Below are 22,661 nucleotides of genomic sequence, written 5' to 3'. Positions count from 1 at the left end.
AACCAGAAGCCTACGACCACAATTCCCATTTCCCCTAATTTCCGGTGCATTCTATCTAGGTTGCTACCTGTCAACCCTAACCTTCTGTGACCCCGCTAAACTCGCTGATGGGAAGCGAAAATATATTTACATAACTTACTATTTCTACAAACTACCTAGATAGCATTTAAGCTGGGATTCCCAATACTACATATGTAAATTTGAGTTCTGCACCATGCAAAAAAAGAAATGAGTAAGTTCATCATTTGCCCTCCCCTCATTTAGCCCAAAAGTCTCCAAAGCCTTAACATATTTAAATTTGAGTTCTCTCTGATAGGTTCATAAGAGTAGTTGTTGATGGGCAGAAATCAGAAGCACTCGGTATTAACGCTGGGGTCCCTCAGGGGTCAATCCTGGGCCCAACTCTCTTCCTAATCTACATCAATGATCTTCCAAATCACATCCTTACATTATTTGTAGACATTTATGCTGATGACACCACCATCTATGTCAGCACATCAAAGACCATGAATGACCAAGTTCTCTCTGATTCTCTCTCCTCTGATCTTGAGCGTGTGGTACAATGGGGAAAGATGTGGCTGGTTACTTTTAACGCATCTAAAACCAAGCTTCTATCCCTACATCATCAACGCTCTTATGCCCATCTGGCATCAATTGAAATAGAGGGCTTTTGTCTTGGGGACGCTTCATGTTTTGATAAGCTTCTGGGCCTGACCTTTACTTCCGACCTGAAATAGAACACGTATATCAAATCCATTGCCAAGGTCACTGGGAAAATGGTAGGATCCTTCTACCACTCCAGTAGATATCTCACTCCTGATGCAATTCTCTACCTATATAAAAGCCAGGTATGGACAATGATGGAGTACTGTTGCCACATCTGGGCTGGAGCTGCTAGAAGCTGCTTATCCTGACTTGACAGAGTTCACAACAGACTTCGTAGCTTAGTGAGGGATGCCCTTTTCTCTTCCCTGCAACCTCTTTCCCACAGAAGAGACGTTGTGAGCCTGTCTCTGCTTTATCGTTATTTCCATGGCAAGTGCTCGTCTGAGCTTCAATCTATGGTACTCCCCTTAACAAACTTTCACAAAAAACACTTGTCTAGCCAGAACCACCACCAATAGTTTCCCATATTCTTTATCTGTGCCTAGACCTAAATGTAGATTCCATGAGCAGAGCTTCTTTCTTAGAACTACATGCCTGTGGAACTCTCTTCCTTTTGCCTGCTTCCCAGGTGACTACAATCTGATTGTCTTCAAGTCCAATGTAAACAAGTTCTTGATGAACCGTACCCTTATGTAATCCAACTTACAAAATCCCAATGCCTATGTTAAAAACGCTATAATCACATTGACTAACGTATACCCATTAACCATTATCCTCGAATGACCTCCGGGCCTTGATAAGTGGTGATTCCTTTGTAAAAAAAAAAAAGAAAAAAAAAGCACCATGGAAAACTGCTAAATAGACATACGCATAAAATTTTGGACAAATATGGTAAATAGTCCCAAAAATGAAGTGTTTTTATTAGTCCTAAAAGTGCACCTGGACCACACCCAAGTGTTATTGTGAACTATAGACAAAAAAAATTTATATAGAAATCAGTTATTTACAGAAAGTTTTATAAAAATACAAAGCATCAATTTTTTTTAATAAGCACAAAAGTGTCAATTTTAGTCATTTTAACCCGAAAGGCACCCCTAACGGGGGCAACCAGAGTTTTCCCAGAAAATTTGTTCTGTTACATTTTTACTCATATCATGTTTAATGTTTGTGCAAAATTTTAATAAATTCCAAGACGTAGTTATTGAGAAAAGTGTGGACAGCCGAACTGACGAATGGACAAGGGTGAATTTACAGGTCCACCCTCCTTTTGTCGGGGGACCAAAAATATGGGCTTTAAATATGGCTGGTTAGAATTGCACCATAGAACACCTTAGAGGTAAAGATAATGTTTGCATGAATTTCTTGTCACGTGCTGTTAAATGCAGAATATTATAATACCTTTTTCTATAATTTTTAACACAAGTTTAAATTTAAAATTTTCCAAAAAACAGGCAAGTATCAATTTTTCGCACTAAAATGTAAGCATTGACCAAGATCTGAAATATCAAAAAAAAACAATTTTTGAATCAATTAAATTAATTTATTTTTATGCCTAAATAAGATTTAGGATGATTTGCTATAAGAATGTGCAAAAATATTAGAATATTAATACCTGAATTTCAAATAATTTCATTTTTTTTGACCAGTCGATAATGTATTTGACAAGACACAAAAGGTGAAAAATTAACCACATTCAAAATTTGGGTTTTCATTCTCAGAATTTGGAAGTCTGTTGTTTTTTATTTATTGTTTTCTACATTCTTCCTCATTCCCTCATACAGAAAGCATATGCCCAGGTGCGGCTTTTTATTTTAAGGGCAAGAGTGACCAAAAATAAAGATGGGTGGGTGAGGCGGGGCTTATGCATACAAAAAAAAAGTACATATACATATATATCGAATATGAAAAAAAATTACACATTTATAAAGTTCGTTCTTCATTTAATAATTGGTGAAAATAAAAGCTTACATGTGGATAGTCATGTAATTGGGATACATTCAGGTCCGAATAGATGGAAGTTGAGTCAGCACAGATGTAACTAAAGCTAGCAATGAGGGAAATTGGATGTGTGCTGACAGTCATATTATGTAGTGGTCAAAAAGGCTGGCTCTGTCCTGTATAAAATTCGAGACCATTGACAGGCTCAGTTACAAAAATGCACGCCAAGCACCTTTGAGCAACGTCTTTTGAAGAATGGAAAATTCCCACTACAGAGAGGCTGTTACAGAAAATCACATTGGCTGCTCCAGTGATTCAGACACCTATTTTGTAATAGAATGTGCTGACTTTCCAGTGCAGAGGTGTCGACATCAACGTGAAAACTCAGATGACGAGTGTAACATCCGATTGATGTGTCCAGGAAAAGGCGTTTCAAGCATAGATGTGGACAGTTAAGTGAAGGCCACATCGAGCAGCTCATCCACTAATAGAGATGATTCCATCAGAAAAGTGGAGAAGGTACCAGATGAATTATTTGGTATGCAATTAAGCAATATGAATCGAAAAAGTCTGAAGATTCGCACAACAAAGTTCATTATACACAGGTTGTATGAAGAAATCCGACAAATTGCACAACAAAGTTCACTCTACACAGGTTGAACGCTTCTGCCCACTCCCCCTAGCAACCTGCTTTTATGGTGCCCGGGCGCACCTCAAAATCATGTATGAGACGCGATTTTTCAAAAACTGTTCAAAACCGGGGACATTAAAAAACCACAGTTGCCATCTTGAATCTTTTCGTTTTTTTCCTTCTTAGCCCACACAACAGACAGACACATGCATGCTTTTTGCTGTAAGCCTTCTCTATTTTCCCCACACAATGATATTCAGGTGACCCAAACGTCCACTGAGACAGAGCAAACAAAGGCACCTTCAGATCCGATAGATGCAAGTGTTGTTGGCACAAATATTACTAATGCTAGCACCAATTAACAGAGAGTAAAGAAACAACTAAAAAATCTTGTGGACTTGCTAGAATGAGTGTGGAAATGAAGATAATTGGGATATACAGACGTGAAAAAAATTCAGGGCTTAGTAAGGAATTGTGACTCACAAGTCCATTTTAAGAGTAATGATTAAGGGTTGGGAATTGTAGTTGATACAATTAGTCCTACTGTCCATCTGCGATACCCATCATCTTTGTTCATAAAAAAATAAAGGCTGATGGTTGTCTTCTCCTTTTGTTCAGACAGTGAATGATGTGCGCTAGATGTGAACAGGCCCTGTCGGTGGGGCATTAGAATATGCCGACTGCCCCCCCTGCAGAGGGTAAAAGTCCCTCAATGGCGGTCCTGGATATGACCTTAAACTATATCCGATGGTGAGGCCCCAGCTTGCGGGCTCTGGGGAGTGCGGAGCCACCCTTTAGTTGCCATTGCTCCCAGGTCCACTCTGACCCGGAGTGGTAGTACCTGTTAGGATCCCAACTATGGGTTAAATAGAAACTGACTTGCAAAAAACAAATATATTCTATTAAAAAATTTTCAAAATCACCGAATTCGGCATTAAATAACCTGAAAAGGGTTGATATGCCGTAAAACAAAAACAACCAACCTACCAACCAACCTACCTAGACGTGAACAGAAACATGCTTGGTATTGGTCAAATATTATTTACCGGATGTCAGTTTAAACATTGAAGCACGGTTACTGCTATTGATTGAACGGTCATGCATCAGGATGTCTACCTGTATATGATACAGCCTGGGAAAGAACAAACTTGCTGAAATGAACACCAAAGAATGCGTCCATGTTTTTTTTTTTTATCCTGTTGTTTTCTATTTAAAAAAAAAACAAAAAAAAAAACTGTTGACTAAGAACATGATGCTGAGGACAACAAAGAGGAACCATCTTGATTTAGAAAGAAATTAAAAAAAAATTATTTTACTTTTTTTTGTTGTTATTCTTCATATCATAAGGAATCCAATAGTTGATGCCTTTTTTTGTTTTTTTTTTTTCAATTTTCACCCCAAACAAGGCACAGTGCCACTTTGAAGCAAGGGGCTACTATCAGGGACTTAATTAGCAGGGTCATTATGAAGGGAGATGAGTAGAAAGATGTTTGTTAACATTACACTTGAACTTCTGGATATCAGTGCAGTTGGGAAAGCAGAATCCCGGAAGGTATAGGATACTGTCTTTTGTTCTTCATTTGTGCATCTGCCAGTTACTGTGGTGGACATGGAAGTCACCAAATACATGTATTTGTGCGCTAGTATCGAGGGAGAGTTTTGTTCTTCATTTGTGCATCTGCATGGATTGCGATGTGTTGGAGAGCAGGAATAGAATGATGCAGTAAAAATGTTTGCGGGTGGACATTTCGGAAAATGGAATAGTGAGGAATGCTGGATATTTGAGCCGTGTGTGCCAAGAAATCAATTTTGACAAAAAAGCCTGCACCTGCATTATCAAATGTATCAAACCAAACTGATTTTGAATCTAACAATCTATGGTGTTCACTGGTGGAACCATGACTGGCTGTCGATAGTGTCAGCATTGGAGATAGATCGTTGGGCTTCATCAGCTTTCATGTGAAATGTAGTGAATTCATTAGAAGACACCAGCTTAACCAACCCAGGGTGAATGCCAGGACAAAACAAGACAAATGTATTATTATTAGGTCATTTTAATAAAAATTATTCACATGACATCTTAATACAAGATTGACTTGCACCTGTAAGAACAATAATAATTATCAAATGTACCAAAAGTTCATTTGAATAACAATTATAAACCTGAGAGTCACTTGCATGAAAGAAGTAACAAACTTGAAATTTTCAGAAAGAAAATTTAGAAGTATGATGCTTGAAAGATCATTTTCGGCAAAAGGTTACACAGGTGTAATCAAAGTCAAATCAATCCAGTGAATCATGATGGGTGAATAAAATGCCCTTGGGGTATGGTTACAGTCACAATACCATCCCAAAAGGAGCATTTCAGATGGTCACAAACGCTTATATTATAAAAATCGAAAAGAATATCAGTGCTGGTTGATGACTGGGTCGAAAAGAATCAACTCGTCGAATTCACATCTTCCTTCTAATATCAACTATCTATATCTGCCACTGAGAATAAGGGCATTGTTATCTATAATATAAATCTCACCTGTCTGTTTAAATGTATGTACATATGTATGTTTGTATGTCTTGCAAAAACTTTTGATAGAGGCGACGGATTTTCATGAGATCGGCATTGTTTTGAAGGTCGCCCCTCCAGACGACAAATATTGAAAAATTGGCCCAAAACATTAATTCCTTCACCCTAAACTCGACTGTTTTGTACAATGGGAGGGGGGGGGCGATTTTTTTTTTTTTCGCCGACATTTTAGCAAGTCATTGTCATCATTGATAGACTTTGGTTAATTTCAGCAATTTTGACTTCCAGTCGCATCATGGAGACATCGGCTAAGACTTCAGATTTTCTTTCACTTTCTTTTCTGCCTTCTAGGCACGGGTTCAAGTCTGCCTGTCTACTACCACTTTTATTTTATTTTCTTTTTGCTCAACACACACCTCCAAACACCCGAGCAACGCTGTGCACTCAGGCTAGTATTTTTATATATCGTTATTTGAAATACAGCAGAAATACAAAACAATGTTGTTGCTTCATTGCAAGATCATTGTTTTATTACAAAGTAATAGTTATTTTATTTCAACATTGGTCCAGTGTTTTCTGAAAAAACAAACAAAAAAAAAAAACGAGTTCCTTGTGGATATTAGAGCATTACTTATAATTTGTTCCTATTTTTTAAAAATACAAATTAAAAGTGAAAGCTGACCAAGACTGGTTGAGGAGATGCGTTTAGGGGATAGTCTGTTGCTCTGTATCCCTAATAAATTAATTAGTAGTTTTCGAACTGTGGAGAAATGCGTGACTTACCTGGATAGACCACGTGCGGGTCGGTCACCGAAAATAAATAAAAAGAAAGAAAAGAAAACGGTCAAGACTCTTATTTATAGAGTAGTGATCACGTGAGTTAGAAGAATATGCAAATAGAGGTGAACGATTTTGCGATATAAAAAGCCTGTGTTGTTAAGAGGAGGGCGAGACTGTTGGCAGAAGTCAGTGCTGTCAGACGTGCTTTAGAGTTTTGTTATTATATGCTGTGCTCGATTATTGGAGAGAGAAGAGAAGAGGAGGAACCAAGAAGACATTCTGCAGGTACTTTGATACAACGGGGGCGCAACTCAACAATCAACCATTTCCTTTGGTTTAAGAACACAAAGGAATCGAGATACTTGACTTGGTGTTGGTTTTACGAACACAGAGCACGGAATGAATAACAAACCTTTTTTTAAAACAAAACAACAGAAGCATTTATTTGGAAAGCAGAAAATTGAAAGTTGAACTGGAAAAAGGAATAAAAGGTTCTTTTGCATCTGTCAGTCAGAAAGCTGTACTTTGTGCAATCCCAGGTTGGCAGCAGTTATTATCGATGAAAATTGTCGATACTGGAATGTCAAGTGGACAGGAATAGGGAAGAAAAAAGATGCTTGGCTTTTCTACTGGTCAGGTTTTCTCTTTTTGCTCACCGTAGTTCTCAAAAGGGGCTGAAGAAGTTCCTTAGGGGACAGATGAATCAATGCGCCCTACCAGATGATTTGTTATTATGTGGCTGAATCACTCAGCAGAGAGTGGGGTGATTGATTCACAAGAGAAAATAGATCATTTGTGACTGCTACATGCGTTGCATGTGAAGAAATGGTATGAGAATGATACGCTGGATGTGTAATAGGAGTATTAATGATACGCTGGATGTGTAATAGGAGTATTAATGATACGCTGGATGTGTAATAGGAGTATTAATGATACGCTGGATGTCTAATAGGAGTATTAATGATAAGCTTAGATCTAATTTCTAAAAGATGTCCAGCTCACGGACGTTAAGCCAAATATAATGGTGAGTTGCTGTAAGAGGTTGTATGCTGTATATAGTCGGACCACCTGAGATAATGAGTGTAAGGCAATATATCAATTCATAATTTGCATACGACTTGAGGTCAGTGCCCTAGAAGGAATGCATGAAAATTCAGCAAAGAAAAAGAAAAACAGATAAAATGAAATAAATACAGACAACTTTATTTATCATATCACAAAATATTATTTATTTTTCATAAATTTTACAAAAGTTAGTTAAAAACACACTCACACACGCGCATGCATATAGCAATATTGAATTATCTTACTTAAATGCTACTATTTCGCATTCGTGGCTATGGGCTATCATCAGTAAACTGTTTATCTTGTATGAAATGGTCACAAAGTTTACTGAAAATCAAATCATATGGTTTTACTGGATAAAAACTTAACATTATTAAATCCTTCTTATATTAAATTTTATTTTTACTTGATATTTCATTTTTATTTAAAAAACTATTCCAGCAAATTGTAATAAATTGTAAATAAATTTCACCTGAAAAAGATATCATGTAACTTTTTTGTTTTTAATTATGACCGTTAGGTAGACGAGAGGCTATCTTTTGACAAAGGCTTGCTGATGTGAATTCAGAGTAACAGTGTCTAGGTCATATAATTCAATATTGCCATATGTTAATTGTTAAATATATAATAGAGAGGTGTTAGAAAGGCCAGTACAATGCAGTTGGGAAGGAATAAAAGTAGGATTATTATGCTAAGAATAAACAAAACAATAACACGTGATGGATTTTATTGAGACTTAAAAGTTTTGTAAGTCAAGAAAAAAAATGAGTTGGACAGCCATTTTTAACAATAAAGTAAAAAGAATGTTAACTAAATCAAGTTAAATGACTAATGATTTTAATCTAGTTGGGTCGAGTTATTGCCTCTGTTAGTTGCATCATGAGGACTGTTTGTTCCTATTTACAATGCCTCCCCACTGGACAGAGTTAGACGTCAGGGTCGTTTTTTAACGTGGAGAAAAGGAACAAAATTAAGAATTGTCTCAGTCGTGAAGGATTTCTCCTCCTCCACTGACAGAGAACAAAAATTTGAAGTGTAGCATCTGAAGAACAGATACTACACTTTGATCTTGTCCCGAAGGCCAAGAGGACTGTTTGTTGTCTGAATAGAAAAGTTTGAGTGACATTTTCAAGGTCAAAAGTGATCCCAGAACAGAATTCAACAAAGCACCAGATGGAGGTTTTTCTATCACTTGCCTTGCGATACTTAAAACAGACAAGATGTGCCAAGAGGTAAGTAAAAATATAGTAAATGTTTGTATTTAAGGAAATCGCTCCAGACGAAGTATGAAGCCACTTGATGTAAGGAAAAAAGAGAAGCAAATACTACTTCAAGGTCAAAAAAACTAACCAACAATAAGCATTAGATGGATAGATTCTGATAAAAAAAAACCCAGCAATTCTTGATCCTTTGTCGAAAATATTGCTTATGGAATATGGGAACTAAGGGACAAAATAAAGGAGAATGGCAGTCACAGTTATCAAGGATCATTATCTAAAAAAAAAAAAAACACCTAAAAAAAACTATGCTAATCTGCATCCCAAATATGATCAAAGCAAAGATAAAAAAAATAGAAAATCAAAAAGATTAGTTTTAAAGATGGCAACCCACATAACCCTTTTCCTGTCAATAATCAACTGGAATTAATGAATCATATTGCTTAAAAATATTAACAAAATCATTCTTTTTGTTTTAAAACAAGTCTGGATCAAAGTTAAGGATTCAACTAAGATAAGAATTTGCAAAGGTCGACATATTTTTTGTGCGCATGACAACAAGGAAACCAATTTTTTTTTTTTTTAAATAATAAAAAAATTGGTATCTCTATCATCATAAAGTTAGGAACGTTTACATATTTATATGACAGGATTAACTCGTAAACTAATAAAGCGATCATTTAAAGAAGTCTGGATCAAAGTTAAAGACTCAACTAAAAATGGAATTTGTAAAGGTCAACATATTTATCCTGCATATGTCATTTCAGCTTTTAATAATATACATTCTTTTTTTAAATAATTAAAAAAAAAAAAATGTATTTCTATCTTTATAAAGTTAGGCATGTTTATATATTTATATGCACAGGACTGACTCTCAAACTAATTAACCAATCATTAAAACAAGTCTGGATCAAAGTTAAAGATTCAACTGAAATTGGAATTTGCAAAGGTTGACATATTTATTGTGCTTGATTCATTTCAGCTTTTATTAAGAACAATAAGGTGATACACCGATTCCAAAGCTTCTCTAACATATATAGTACGTTTTGTCTTTGATCTTAAAATATGTTTCATGATATGTCACTTTTACATTGGAACAAAATCAATTTCCCTGGAGAAACAATCAAATATGGTGTATATATATATATATATATATATATATATATATATATATATATATATATATATATATATGAAGGGAGGTTGATTATAGAATTTGCATAGTTTTTAATAGGTGGAGAGGTGAGGTGGTGCTTCTGCTTGGTTAATGTCGGTGTGCTACTTACGCAAAAACGGTTAATTAAACTGCAGAAGCAGTTAAAAACTATACAAGTCCTATAATTGAATACCCCCTCCAAAAACAAAAGAACAAAAAACATAAAAGTATGTTTTTGTAAACCGCTCGTGTAAACTTACCGACAACATTTAAGAATTTAAGAGCGTCCTAAATTATGAGATGAAAAAAAAAATGAACCAATCTCTTAGATTATGTTCTGCCACATCATTTATTAATCTACATTATTATCTTATTATTATTAGTCACTATCATTTATTATTCTACATAGTCACTATTATCAATGTATTTTTGCCAGGAATTAAATGACACATATGGCCTTTGAGAAAATCTAGATATCTCCAATTTTTGTGGAATTTTAACAAGACATATTACACAATAATTATTCCCCAAATTTCAATCCTTTTAGTGTATTTTAATATTTTTTTATATTTCTGATTTGCATTAAATTTTATCCAAATAAGGCACCAATTAAGCAAGACTCCTTGAATTTCAATTTCTTGTTAAAACCAAATAAGCCTTAAATTTTAGACAGTTTCTAGAATCAAAATCATGTCATAGATTTTGATCCAAATTAGAATAAGGATTTTAGACACAAGGTTTAGTAATATTATATCTGGATTGTACTCTGCATAAAAGTGGTGCAAAACTGTCTCTGTTTGGAGAATTCATTTTAAGACGAGTATTCTTTTAGTCTTAATGTTGGACATGAAGACGTGGCAACACCTAGGAAATCAGAGGTTGCACACATGCACATTCCAGATGGATTTTGATCTACATTCTTGTGTCCCATAAAAATGATTGGAATTGTAATTATCACAAAAACAAAGAACTGTTTACATTCCAAGGTCAAGAGTTATGAATTGCGCAACGTAAAATAGAAAAGAAGAATGTAATATCTTAATATGTACATTCCCAGGAATGTTGATTGATGTCTATATAAGAGATAACATAAACAACGGAGGGGAGAGACAAGAGCAGACTGACAGCATCAAGCATGATTGATATCTCTCTGTCATCATGCCATACACCAACCAACCCCTACAACTAACGTCTCTCTTTGTTGATGGGTAAAAAGATGAATTGTAAATAAAACTTATGTTGAAAAATTCGTCTCTGTGTTGATTTTTAGAATAACAATAAAAGAATTGTCAGGTGTTTATATAATTTTAGCAAGCATTTGAAAAGTGCAAGCTAGAAAATTATATATACATTCAACAACACAGCATTAACATATAAAGTAGAGCAAGATTTCCTAATTAAATTTTGTTAACAGTGTTGAATGAGAATAGATTCCAGACTAAAAAAAAAAAACATGCACATAAATATTGAACAGGATTAAATATGAAAATCTAAGAAATCGTTGTATGTATCTTTTAAGTGGTACAGAATTCGTGTTGTTCATCCAGATTTTAGGATTCTAATCAATTATCAATTTGACTTGTGATTGTGTCGATTGTGTAAAATATAGCGACAAAATAAAATTAATAATAAAAATGTTGCCTGTATTTACTCATGTGAATACTGTTGGAGAGTTTTCAAATATTGTTCCAGTTTAATTCTGTCTTCCGCATCAAGTGTATTTATCCAATGCTTCTCAAAGCTTGAACTAGCCTCACTCAAATATTTCGATTCATAAATGTGATGAGACAAGAATTCCAGCCATGGTCGCATCAATGAGTTATGCCCACATTCTTTGAGGGCCAACAGTATTCTTGAAATACGGAGGAAATTATGGTTTCCCCTGGAAAAAATTAAAAAAGAAAAAAAAAAAAGACAGGAAAGAAAGGGTTAGAAAAAAGTAAAACATTTGTTGAATATGGTCAAATTATTAGCAGCACCACTGACAGGATTAAATTTCTTTCATCAAAATCTGTCTTCTAGGAAACAATAAATGGAAGTAAAAAAGGGAAATCACAAAGGAGCAATAAAAATGGAATCAAATAAAAAAGAAGCAAATAAAAACTAGACTCAGGAAGCCAAGTATGTCCAAGGATGGAGTACTGCTGCCACATCTGGCCAGGAACTGCAAAAAACAGCCTATCCTGCTTTGACAGAGTACAAAATAGACTTCATGGTTTAGTGGGGAATGCCCTTTTCTCTTCCCTGCAGCCTCTCTCCCACAGAAGAGATGTTGCGAGCCTGTCTTTGTTTTATCGTTATTTCCATGGCAAGTGCTTGTCTGAGCTCCAATCTCTGGTCCCCCTTGCCAATCTTTCACGATAAACACCCATCTAGCTGAAATCACTGTTAATAATTTTCTCTATTCTTTATCTGTGCCTAAATCCAAATGTAGATTCCATGAACAAATCCTCTTTCTTACAAGTGCACACCTGTGGAACGCTCTTCTGTTTGCCTGTTTCCCACCTGACTACAACTTGGATGTCTTTAAGTCCAACATAAACAAATTCCTGATAAACCAACCCCTTAAGTAAGACACTTTATCAAATCTCCATTACTAACGATTACTACTACATTATTATTCCATTGACTACTGTACACGCAATAACCCTTATCCCCGAGTAGCTTCTGGGCCTTGACAAGTGGTGACTACCATGTAAAAAAAAAAAAAAAAAAAAGGAAGTAAATTAATTTAGTCCAAATTTTATTGAAGGGATAAAAGGCACTTGCTTTTGTTTCTAAAGGACTAAAAATAAACTTTCGGTAAAAATTACGAAAATAATAAAAATATAAGCAGGGATCTTTAGTTGAGAGACAATTCAAGAATTAGTTATCCCCTAACAACAATTTGAGGAAAAACAATGACAAAAAAACAAAATAAACAATTTCTGCTGATTTGAAATAAGGTTGAAATGAAAAAACATACAATAAAAATTAAAAACAAAAGTCCTTTATAAAAGTATCTTTTAAAGTTCTTTTTTTTTAAAGTCTTTACTTCTTGTTGTCGAGCCTTTTCTTTCTTTAAAAAATAGTACCTTAAAAAATAGTACCTTAAAAAAAATAGTACCTTAAAAAAAGTAGTACCTTCAAAAAGGTACAAATTATTGTCTTTCTTGCACAAACGATAATATAGAAAATTGTTTTTACAAATAGTTTTTTTACTCAAAAAACGAAGTCCATTCAAACCGCTTTGGGTTTAAATTATCTTCTCGGACTCTTTTTCGGCTTGTTGATAAATTTGATGAATAAAGAGGAGATCTCTTCAAATACTAGAGACAGCCAAAAATTTGTTCGTTCTTCTCTCTTATCAGGCCGGTCAATAACTTTAACTTCTGTATCTCTCACAGAAGAATTCCCCTTTCAAAAATGTATCCTTTCTCTAAGGAGAATCTTTCGGAAAAATAGTTAACTTGCTCAAGTTAATAAATTGCAACTTTCTAGCTCTTAATGTCTGAAAGGAAAAGCAGATGGAGACCTGAAAAAGCCCAAACCGTCCCTTTGGTGGTAAATTTGGGATCTGGTTAAAATGAGCTCTGTGAGAGAGTACAGAGGAAGATTCTTTACACAAACAACCACTATCTAACAACTTAACTGTCCCTTGATTAGACTGCTATAGAGGCAAGGATGGTGATAGATAGTGATCATGGCAAATGGCTCATAACAGATTAAATGCACACGCGAAAAGAGCTGAACCTCTCACCACTGTCAGATGGCTGAAGAGGTTAAAAAACCAAAATTCTCAAACCACTAAGTGCATAGTTTCTACATACATGATAATATAACACATTGATATACCATTCTTTCAATAGCTATGATGTTCATACATTTATACATACATGCGTAGACACACACATTGACGGGTATATAACATGTCAGTATATATACCTGCATATAACACCTTTGTTAGAAGGGGCGTTCAATAACTAATGCCTCTAATCCACGTCCAGCTATCTAATCTAGTTGAAATTTTGCATGTGCAATGATTTATATGCTCAAATGACCTTTTTATACATTTGATAATTATTGTTGGTTTTACAGGTACAAGTTTTGTTCAAATAGTCTCGCGATAAACACGGCTTAGGCATTAATAAGATGTCAGGTTCATGATTTTTATTCAAAAGACCTTTTGGTACATTTGATAATTATTATTGTACTGACAAGCTTTTGTCAAAAAAGTCTCTTGATACATACTGCCTAGGTATTAAAAAATGTCATGTTCATGATTTTTATTAAAATGACTATTTTGTTACATTTGACAATTATTATTGTTCTTACAGGTGCCAGGTTTTGTCAAAACAGTCTCTCGATACACACAGTCTAGGTATTAATAAAATGTTTTTCAGCTCCGCAAGATCTACACCAGATGTGCTAATGGTTATATCTCATAGGATTAGTGAATCTCTTGACAAAGGCTTCCTTTCCAGGGCAATTGCTCTTGACATATCGAAGGCCTTCGATAAGGTATGGCATAAGGGCCTACTTCACAAGATTTGGAAATGTTTTCTCAATCATTAAATCATTTTTTTCTGTTAGATTCATAAGAGTAGTGATTGATGGTCAGAAATCAGAGGCCCACAGTATTAATGCTGGAGTCCCTCAGGGGTCCATCCTGGGCCCAACTCTCTTCCTGATCTACATCAATGATCTCCCAAAACACATACTTCACTCATTCGTTGACATCTATGCTGATGACATGACCATCTATGGCAACACATCAAAGGCCATAAATGACAAAGTTCTCTCTAATTCTCTCTCCTCTGATCTTGAGCGTGTGGTACAGTGAGGGAAGAGGTGGCTGGTCACTTTTAATGCATTCACAACCAAGTTTCTATATTTACATCATCAATGCTCCGACCCCCTTCTGGCATCAATTGAAATGGATGGCTCTCGTCTTGGGGAGGCTCCATGTTTTGACAAGCTTCTGGGTTTGACCTTTACTCCTGATCTGAAATGGAACACGTACATCAGGTCTGTTGCCAAGGATGCTGAGAAAATGATGGGATCCTTCTACCGCTCCAGAAGATATCTTACTACTGATGCAATTCTCTATCTGTTAAAAGCCAAGTACGTCCAAGGATGGAGTACTGCTGTCACATCTGGGTAGGGGCTGCTAAAAACAGCCTATCCTGCCTTGACAGAGTTCAAAATAGACTTCGTGGTTTAGTGGGGGGTGCCTTTTTCTCTTCCTGCAGCCTCTCTCCCACAGAAGAGACGTTGCGAGCCTGTCTTTGTTTTATCGTTATTTCTATGGCAAGTGCTCATCTGAGCTCCAATCTCTGGTCCCCCCCTCGCCAATCTTTCACAAGAAACACATGTTTGGCTGAAACTACTGTCAATAATTTTCCCCACTCTTTATCTGTGCCTAAATCCAAACGTAGATTCCATGAGCAAAGCTTCTTTCTCAGAAGTGCACGACTGGAACTCTCTTCCGTTTGCCTGTTTCCCACCTGATGTAGTCAGGTGGGAAACAGGCAAACGGAAGTCCAACATAAACAAATTCCTGACAAACCGCCCCTTTAAGTAAGACACTCTATCAAATCTCTAATACTAATGATTACTACAATACTATCTCATTGATTACTGTACACGCAATAACCCTTATCTCTGAGTGGCCCCCGGGCCTTGATAAATGGTGACCTCCATGTAAAAAAAAAAAAAATGTCAATTTCATAATTTTACTGCAAGTGACTTTATGTACATTTGATAATGCAAGTCTAGTTTTTTTTGTTAAAAATGATTTCTTGTTACACACACAATATCCAATACCTGTCTTTTTATCTGTCCTGTTGCACTTTACTATTTAATGCCAAATAAATTTAATTTGATTTTAATCTACTTTTTGAGGAGCTCTTCACTTCACTGGCATGTTGCAGTCTCCACAGGTTTCCGCAACAGATATGCAACTATTGCTTTCATCCCAATAGAAGACATGCAGCATTCTCAATGTTTGCACTGTGTAGAACAACCTGCCAGAGGATGTCTTAAAAATGACAACCATATCCAAGTTTAAAGCAGTCTTAGACTAATATTCAGATTTTATGTGGATGTAAATAACTTCTCGTCTTGTTATTTGTCTCGTTATTTGTTGCACTTAAATAATAATTTAATGCAAAATAAATTTGATACGATTTGATTTCCACAGACATTTTGTATCAATTGAAATGGATGGCTCTCGTCTTGGGAGGCTCCATGTTTTGACAAGCTTCTGGTTTGACCTTTACTCCTCGTATCTGCAATGTAACACTTTACTTATTAACCCTTGTTCATGAGTGGCCTTCGGACATTGATACATGGTGACTTCCTTGTAAAAAAAAAAAAAGCAAAAAACAAAAAACCCACAAAAAACAAAACAAAACAAAAACAATCATGACTCACCATTGGTTGAGTTCTCTAAATCTTTCCGCATAGTTCTCTGCTACGCTAAATTCATCATGAACGAGTCTCATACCATAAAAGTTCAGCATCATTTCAAAAGCTTCTTTCATTCTGTTCTTCAATTCTGGTGTTTCTCGAATTATCTATAAAGATTGTATATATATATATATATATATATATATATATATATATATATATATATAGATACATATTAAAAACAGATTTGTAAAACAAACAAAAAATATCAAGAAAATAATATGAAAACATTGGAAAACAAAATCATGCTGTAATTTTTTTTTGTTTTTATGAAATAAAAAATGAAAATCACTTTTATTTCATTTTCTCTGAGACTTTCGGTGAGATCCAACTTAATTATAGAAGACTTTTTAATTTGTGTTTTGCATTTTTTCTTTAATTTTAGTGATGATGTTAATGTAATGTTACCCAAGTTTACACATGTAGATCCAACATGTAGCAGAGTACGTCTGCAAGAAACATAGGACAAGTAATAAATGAATTGCTTTATTTTTTGTATTTGACATTTATTTCCTCATTCTCCCACCAGGCATGATTTGTTACAGCCGTGACGTCACCCACCTCTCTAACTTGATCCCGAATGTCATCCATGTCTCTAACATGATCTTCTTCTCTAACGTGGTTTTTCCCATTTTTATAGTCTTTTTTCTTATCAGTCAAATCATTTTGCATGCATTTGCATACGCGTGTCTGTGCTCTGTTACATTAAGTCCATGAGCGATTGCTCTAGAAGACAAAGTTGAACGCTTGATCTTGTTGATGGCAGTCACATTCCTCTTCAATAAAGGAGGTTTGATAGGTCTTTTGCATCATTAATTCTCCCCAGAGACTGTGACCATCAACTGAAAATTTTACACTTTTATAAAGGCCTTTGTATTGAAGACAAATCTGAATGATGTGCATCACGTGGTTAGCATGTAAATTTGAATAGGAACAGACACAGCATTCAAGGAATTGTTTAATGAGGTTAAAATGAAAACATTGAAAAACTGAGAAATGTATTTTTGTATTATTATTAAAACATAATGATAGTCAAAGAAAAAAAAATAAAACAATAAAAGTTTATAGAACAAGTAACAGCACCCTTTTGAGAAAACTAGAATTCTGCAAATTTGAAAGCATTGTACCCAACTTCTCTATGCCCTCGTGGGGAGGCAAGTGAAATTGAAATTACACTAATATACTGCACCAGCTGACTCCTACACAGAATTCTTACAATGTCGTACTATCAGAATAATAATTTAAAATATCAACAGCCAAGGTTGATGGTTGTTGTGTTAAAGGTCATATCAACTGTCACCTGGAATATATTGAACTGAGAATACTGCCAGTAATTATAGTTTTTCTCTCAGTCTCTTTCTTTTTTATGTGTACTGTGTCTCTTTCCTTTTCTTTCAAACATTTTACTCTATCTCTCTCTATTTCTCAATCTAGTTTTTATCACTGTTAGCAAGATTATAGTTGAAATTCTTACTTCATATATGATGGTCGTGCAGGAACAGCTCCACTGACTTTCGGGTTTTATAAGATTTTAAAGCTAGAATAAATAAATAAATAATATATTTTTTATATATATGTTTACTCCTTTTATAAAGGTGTTAAATTTTCAGTTGGTGGTCACAGCCTAGATAATTAATTCTCTGGGGAGAATTAATGATGCCAAAGAACCATCAAACTTCCAAACGGTATTAACTCCTTTTGCGGTCTTTACAGGTTCCCGCAACAGATATGCAACTTTTGGTTTAATTCCGATAGAAAAAATACAACGAAATTATAGTGCCTTGCTTGGACGAGAAAATTGCTTCCAAAAGTTGCACTCCCCAGCAAGTGATAATACTACGAGTACCTAAATATTAAATTCATAAAAATATCTATCCAAGAGAATATTTCCACTTTGAATCTGCTTTCACAGACCCCATGTGTAAGATATGAGACTAGAAGTGAACAAACATATAAGGTGAACATGTTGTAGTCAGTTGGGAAACAGCTCCATTGTATTTTGTTACACAGATGGGAATTTCTAGGAAAGAAACTCTTTTCATGGAAGTTCTGTTTGGTTTTAGGTACACAGACAGAGAATGAAAGACCCTTGTTGTAGTTATAGCTAAACGAGTTCTTGCTGTGTGCGCTTTACAGGAGGAAACCAAGGATTGGAGCTCAGTCGAGCACCTACAATGAGCAAAAGAATAGAATAGAGAAAGATACTTTGACACTTATGCATTACTGTCATGGTAGAACTATTTTGGATTCAGTTTGAAGAATATACATTCAGGGGGAGACAACCGGGAGAATCGAAAATCTCAACAAATGTTAACAACGATACAATAACAGGAAATAAAACATTGTCTGAATATTTATTGAATTAAAATAAAATTAATAAAGTAGAACTTTTTTAAATTATTTTTTTTTGCACAAAAGAAATGAAAGTTGTTGAAGTGTATAACTTTCAAAATTCATAAATAGTTACAAATAGTTTCAAAATTTTAAATTTTTTGTAACAAAATCAAAATTCTGAAATTTTCATAACCAATAAAATATAAATAATCATTAAAATCAGGTTCTTCTTCATTATTGCAGCGAAATTCAGAAAATTGAAATATTGAATTTCAAGTGAAACCAACGGTATCTTCTGAATTGTCATGTCGCAGTAACAAACATATACAAAAATTACGAAGAACAATAAGGGAGAAGACAATTAGCAAAAATTAAGTTTTGTAAAAAAAGAAACCAGAGAGTTTGCATCATAACAAAAGGGAGGTAAATCTTTTCTGAAAAGTGAAAATTTTTGGCCAATTTAACAAAACTTAATTTTTGCTAATTGTCTTCAAAAAACTGTTTTCATTAATAATTATTTTTCTACCTTATCGTTTTTTTTTGTAATTTTTGGATATTTTTGTTACGGTGACATCACAGTTCAGTAGATACCATTGATTCTACTTGAAATTCAATATTTCAATTTTTGAATTTCGCTACAATAATGGAAAAGAGCCTAAAATCATTATTGCCCCCCGCTTCCCCTGCTTTTCTGAAATTGCTTTGTCTCCCCTTGATTTGCACTCTTCAAACTGAAACCAAAAATGTTGTTCCATAACAGTAATGCACAAGTGCTGATACTTTAACTTATAAGAGAACAAGAAAAAGAAGAAATATGTTTGAAAAAGATGAGAGAAAGAAGGGAAGAGAGAGAGAGAGAGAGAGAGAGAGAGAGAGAGAGAGAGAGAGAGAGAGAGAGAATAAAAGAGCGTGCTTTCCTGTAAAGGAAAAGAAAAACTGAGTTTCCACTACAGACAAAGCATTAATTAAGGCTTAAATAACTCATCATCCCAAAATGTTATGTTATACAGAGCCTACCATGAGGTAATATGAAAGGCAAGTAAGATTTTTAATTAACTAAGATTAAGAGATACCATTAAAGTACATTTGTCCGAAAATTAAAAAATAATCAGTCCAACCATTTCAGAGTCCATAGGGAACAAACTCACGCACAGCACAGACAAAGTACCTTTTATTTATAAGTAGAGAAAATAAAAGAAATCATTAAAAAGGTAAATAAAGAATAAACTTAACAAAACTAGTGTACCGTTATTTACAGATTTACACATGTGGTAACATACAGACACCAGGGACCCAACACATAGCAGAGTACGTCGTAAGGAATATAGCACAAGTAATAACTGGACTCCTTTTGTTTTGTAACAGCGACAGTTATTTCTGGGTACTTTCCTGAATAAAACGTGACCATGCTCCTTATCTCTGACCCCAGTCCTCTTAAATATCCTGAACGTCGTTTTGAACATACTGTCGAACGTGTTCCGGTCTGTGCACACGTTCTTCTTTATAGTCGTTTTCTTTTTCCTTATAGTGACGTCATTTTGCATTTTGCATGCATTTGCATATGCATGTCCATGCTCTGTTACACATAAAAGTTACAAAAAGCAAAACAAAATAGAAAAAAAAAATTATTTTCAAAAAGTTATCTTAATTATTACTAGCTGATAGCTGCATAAGAAGCATTATGTTATATGTCGGATTAGAGTTAGGGTTAGGGTTCCCACCCAAGTCTCACTTGTCTGAATCCCAAGAAATGACAGGGCTATGATTATGTACATAAGAAGCATTATGTTATATGTCGAGAGTCTCACTTGTCTGAATCCCATTATATGGATACGCAATGTAAAGTCAGATCGTGAACATTCAGCCAGACACTACTTGAAAAATTGGCCATTTCAAAACTAGATGTCCTAACAAGGGCAAACCATCTTTGCTGGTTAGAGCATGCTGAAAGAAGGAATTGAGGGTCATCTTTACACAGAAATTAAAATATGCAAGGACACTTTGGAGGAGATATGCTGGGGATGATATGTTGAGGTTAAATGTAGCTGCAAACTAAGATCGACTATCAGAGTCAAAACACGTTTGCCAAAGTTCAGAAAACTTCTTCCAATCCTAACATCTCGAGCCATTCCAATGGTTAAGGTTTATGATAACTGGTTAAGAAATGTGATGCTGTATATGAGTAAATGCTGTACCCTCACTTGCCTGAATCCTGAGAAATGATAGGGTAATAATTCTGTGGATATGTAATGGAAAGTCATACCAGATCACAAACATTCAGCCAGACATTCTACTTGAGAAATTGGCCATTTCAAAACTAGATGTCCTAATAAGGGCAAACCATCTTTGCTGGTTAGGGCATATTTACAAAATTTTTGTAATGTTTTCACGGATGTAAACCCAAACCTGATTCAAGTGTCTCTTTTCAAACTCTGGAATTTTTATGAGGTGTGTTCAATAAGTAATGCACCTAACCCACTTCCATTTGTCTGATCTGTCTGAAATTTTATATGTGCAATGATTTATATCTCTATGGATTATGTGACAAATGTGAAGTTTCCTCTCAGTGCATCACAATGAATCCCCAACTAGAGAAGTGTGGAACATTCATTGATCCTCATTCAATCCCGGGCAACATCGGGTCTCTCTGCTAGTTACTTATACAAACAAATTCATGACACATATTGCATGACTGATGTGATGGTTAATTATAGTTAAGAATTAGGAACCAGATGAAACATACCGTGTTTGTTTTAAGTACGATTTACACTGTGGAGGTCACTGATGTCAACAAAAAAAAAAAAAATTAGCACGTAACCATGTTTTTCATGTTACACAGAGAGAGAAGAGAAAAAAAACAAACAAAATAAACACTTGTTTATATACAAAGGGAAGCAACTGAAAACCGTGCAAATAAAAAAGGAACACGTCATCAAAACACAAAGCAAGGGAACTAACCTTTCACACAGTCCAAGTGATTCACACAGAGTAAAACATGAATGATGCTTTTCTCCCTCCTCCTTCTCCACCACCATAATCATCATCAGTCTGATTGATTAAATACGGTATTTTTTTTAGATTAGGTCCACCTCCACAATTTTCTTTTAAATGACACCTTTTATAAGTTTTCGACTATGCTGAATACGAAAATTGCATTTAAATTTTGCAGAAATAATTAGCTATCGAGATATAAAAAGTTGTATTATGCATTGTATTCTTTAACGGCCATCTTTCTTACGCACGACTGTGTCAGTCATAGATGAGTAGATTTGTTTATGGCGTGCGCAAAAAAATGGCCGCCAAAGAATACAATACATAATGCAACTTTTTATATCTCGATAACTACTTATTTCTGCGAAATTTCCATGCGATTTTCGTATTCAGCATAGTCGAAAACCTATAAAAGTCATCATTTACAAGAAAATTGTGGAGGTGGACCTAATCTGAAAATTTACCTTAAATACTATTAAATATCTAGTTCAGGTGACCAGAGGTGCACATGGTGATGACATACAAGAAATCACATAAAATAATTATCAAATGTATCAAATAGTCATTTGAATAAAAATTATGAACACCATTAGTCACATATTCTACTTTTTCTATTATGAACTAATGTCTTTTGATGTAAATGAAAGAAAGTAGTTATGGTAGCAGCATCAGAAGATAGTAAGAGGATGACATAAATAAATAAAAAACGTAAATAAAGAAGAAAAAAGGAGCATAAGAGGATCATATAAATAAATAAATGACGTAAATGAAGAAGAAAAAAGGAGCATAAGAGGCTCATATAAATAAATGACATCAATAAAGAAGAAAACAGAAGGAGCGTAAGAGGATCATATAAATAAATAAACGATGTAAATAAAGACAAAAAAGAAGTAAAGAGGTTGGCATAAACACTTAATGTAAATAAAGAAGGAAAAATAGAGAGTAAGAGGATGATTAAATAAATTAATA

General features: G+C 34.7%; 1 protein-coding gene across 1 annotated transcript in view; it reads right to left on the bottom strand.

Annotated features, from left to right (window-relative positions):
• Window positions 1-10,217: 10,217 nt before the first annotated feature.
• Window positions 10,218-22,661, bottom strand: part of LOC145252304 (opioid growth factor receptor-like protein 1) — a 60,655-nt gene continuing 48,211 nt past the window's right edge. Inside the window, exons 8-9 of the mRNA XM_080111719.1 lie at window positions 16,332-16,474; window positions 10,218-11,799 (exon numbers count right to left, since the gene is read on the bottom strand). Of these exons, the coding sequence (XP_079967845.1) occupies window positions 11,565-11,799; window positions 16,332-16,474 (378 nt within the window). The 3' untranslated portion in view covers window positions 10,218-11,564. The remainder of the gene's footprint in view (window positions 11,800-16,331; window positions 16,475-22,661) is intronic.

Source organism: Euprymna scolopes, chromosome 29 (genome assembly GCF_053919585.1).
Source record: "Euprymna scolopes isolate OS-2025 chromosome 29, ASM5391958v1, whole genome shotgun sequence".
Lineage (NCBI taxonomy): Eukaryota > Metazoa > Mollusca > Cephalopoda > Sepiida > Sepiolidae > Euprymna > Euprymna scolopes.
This window is presented reverse-complemented; position numbering and strand designations above follow the sequence as displayed.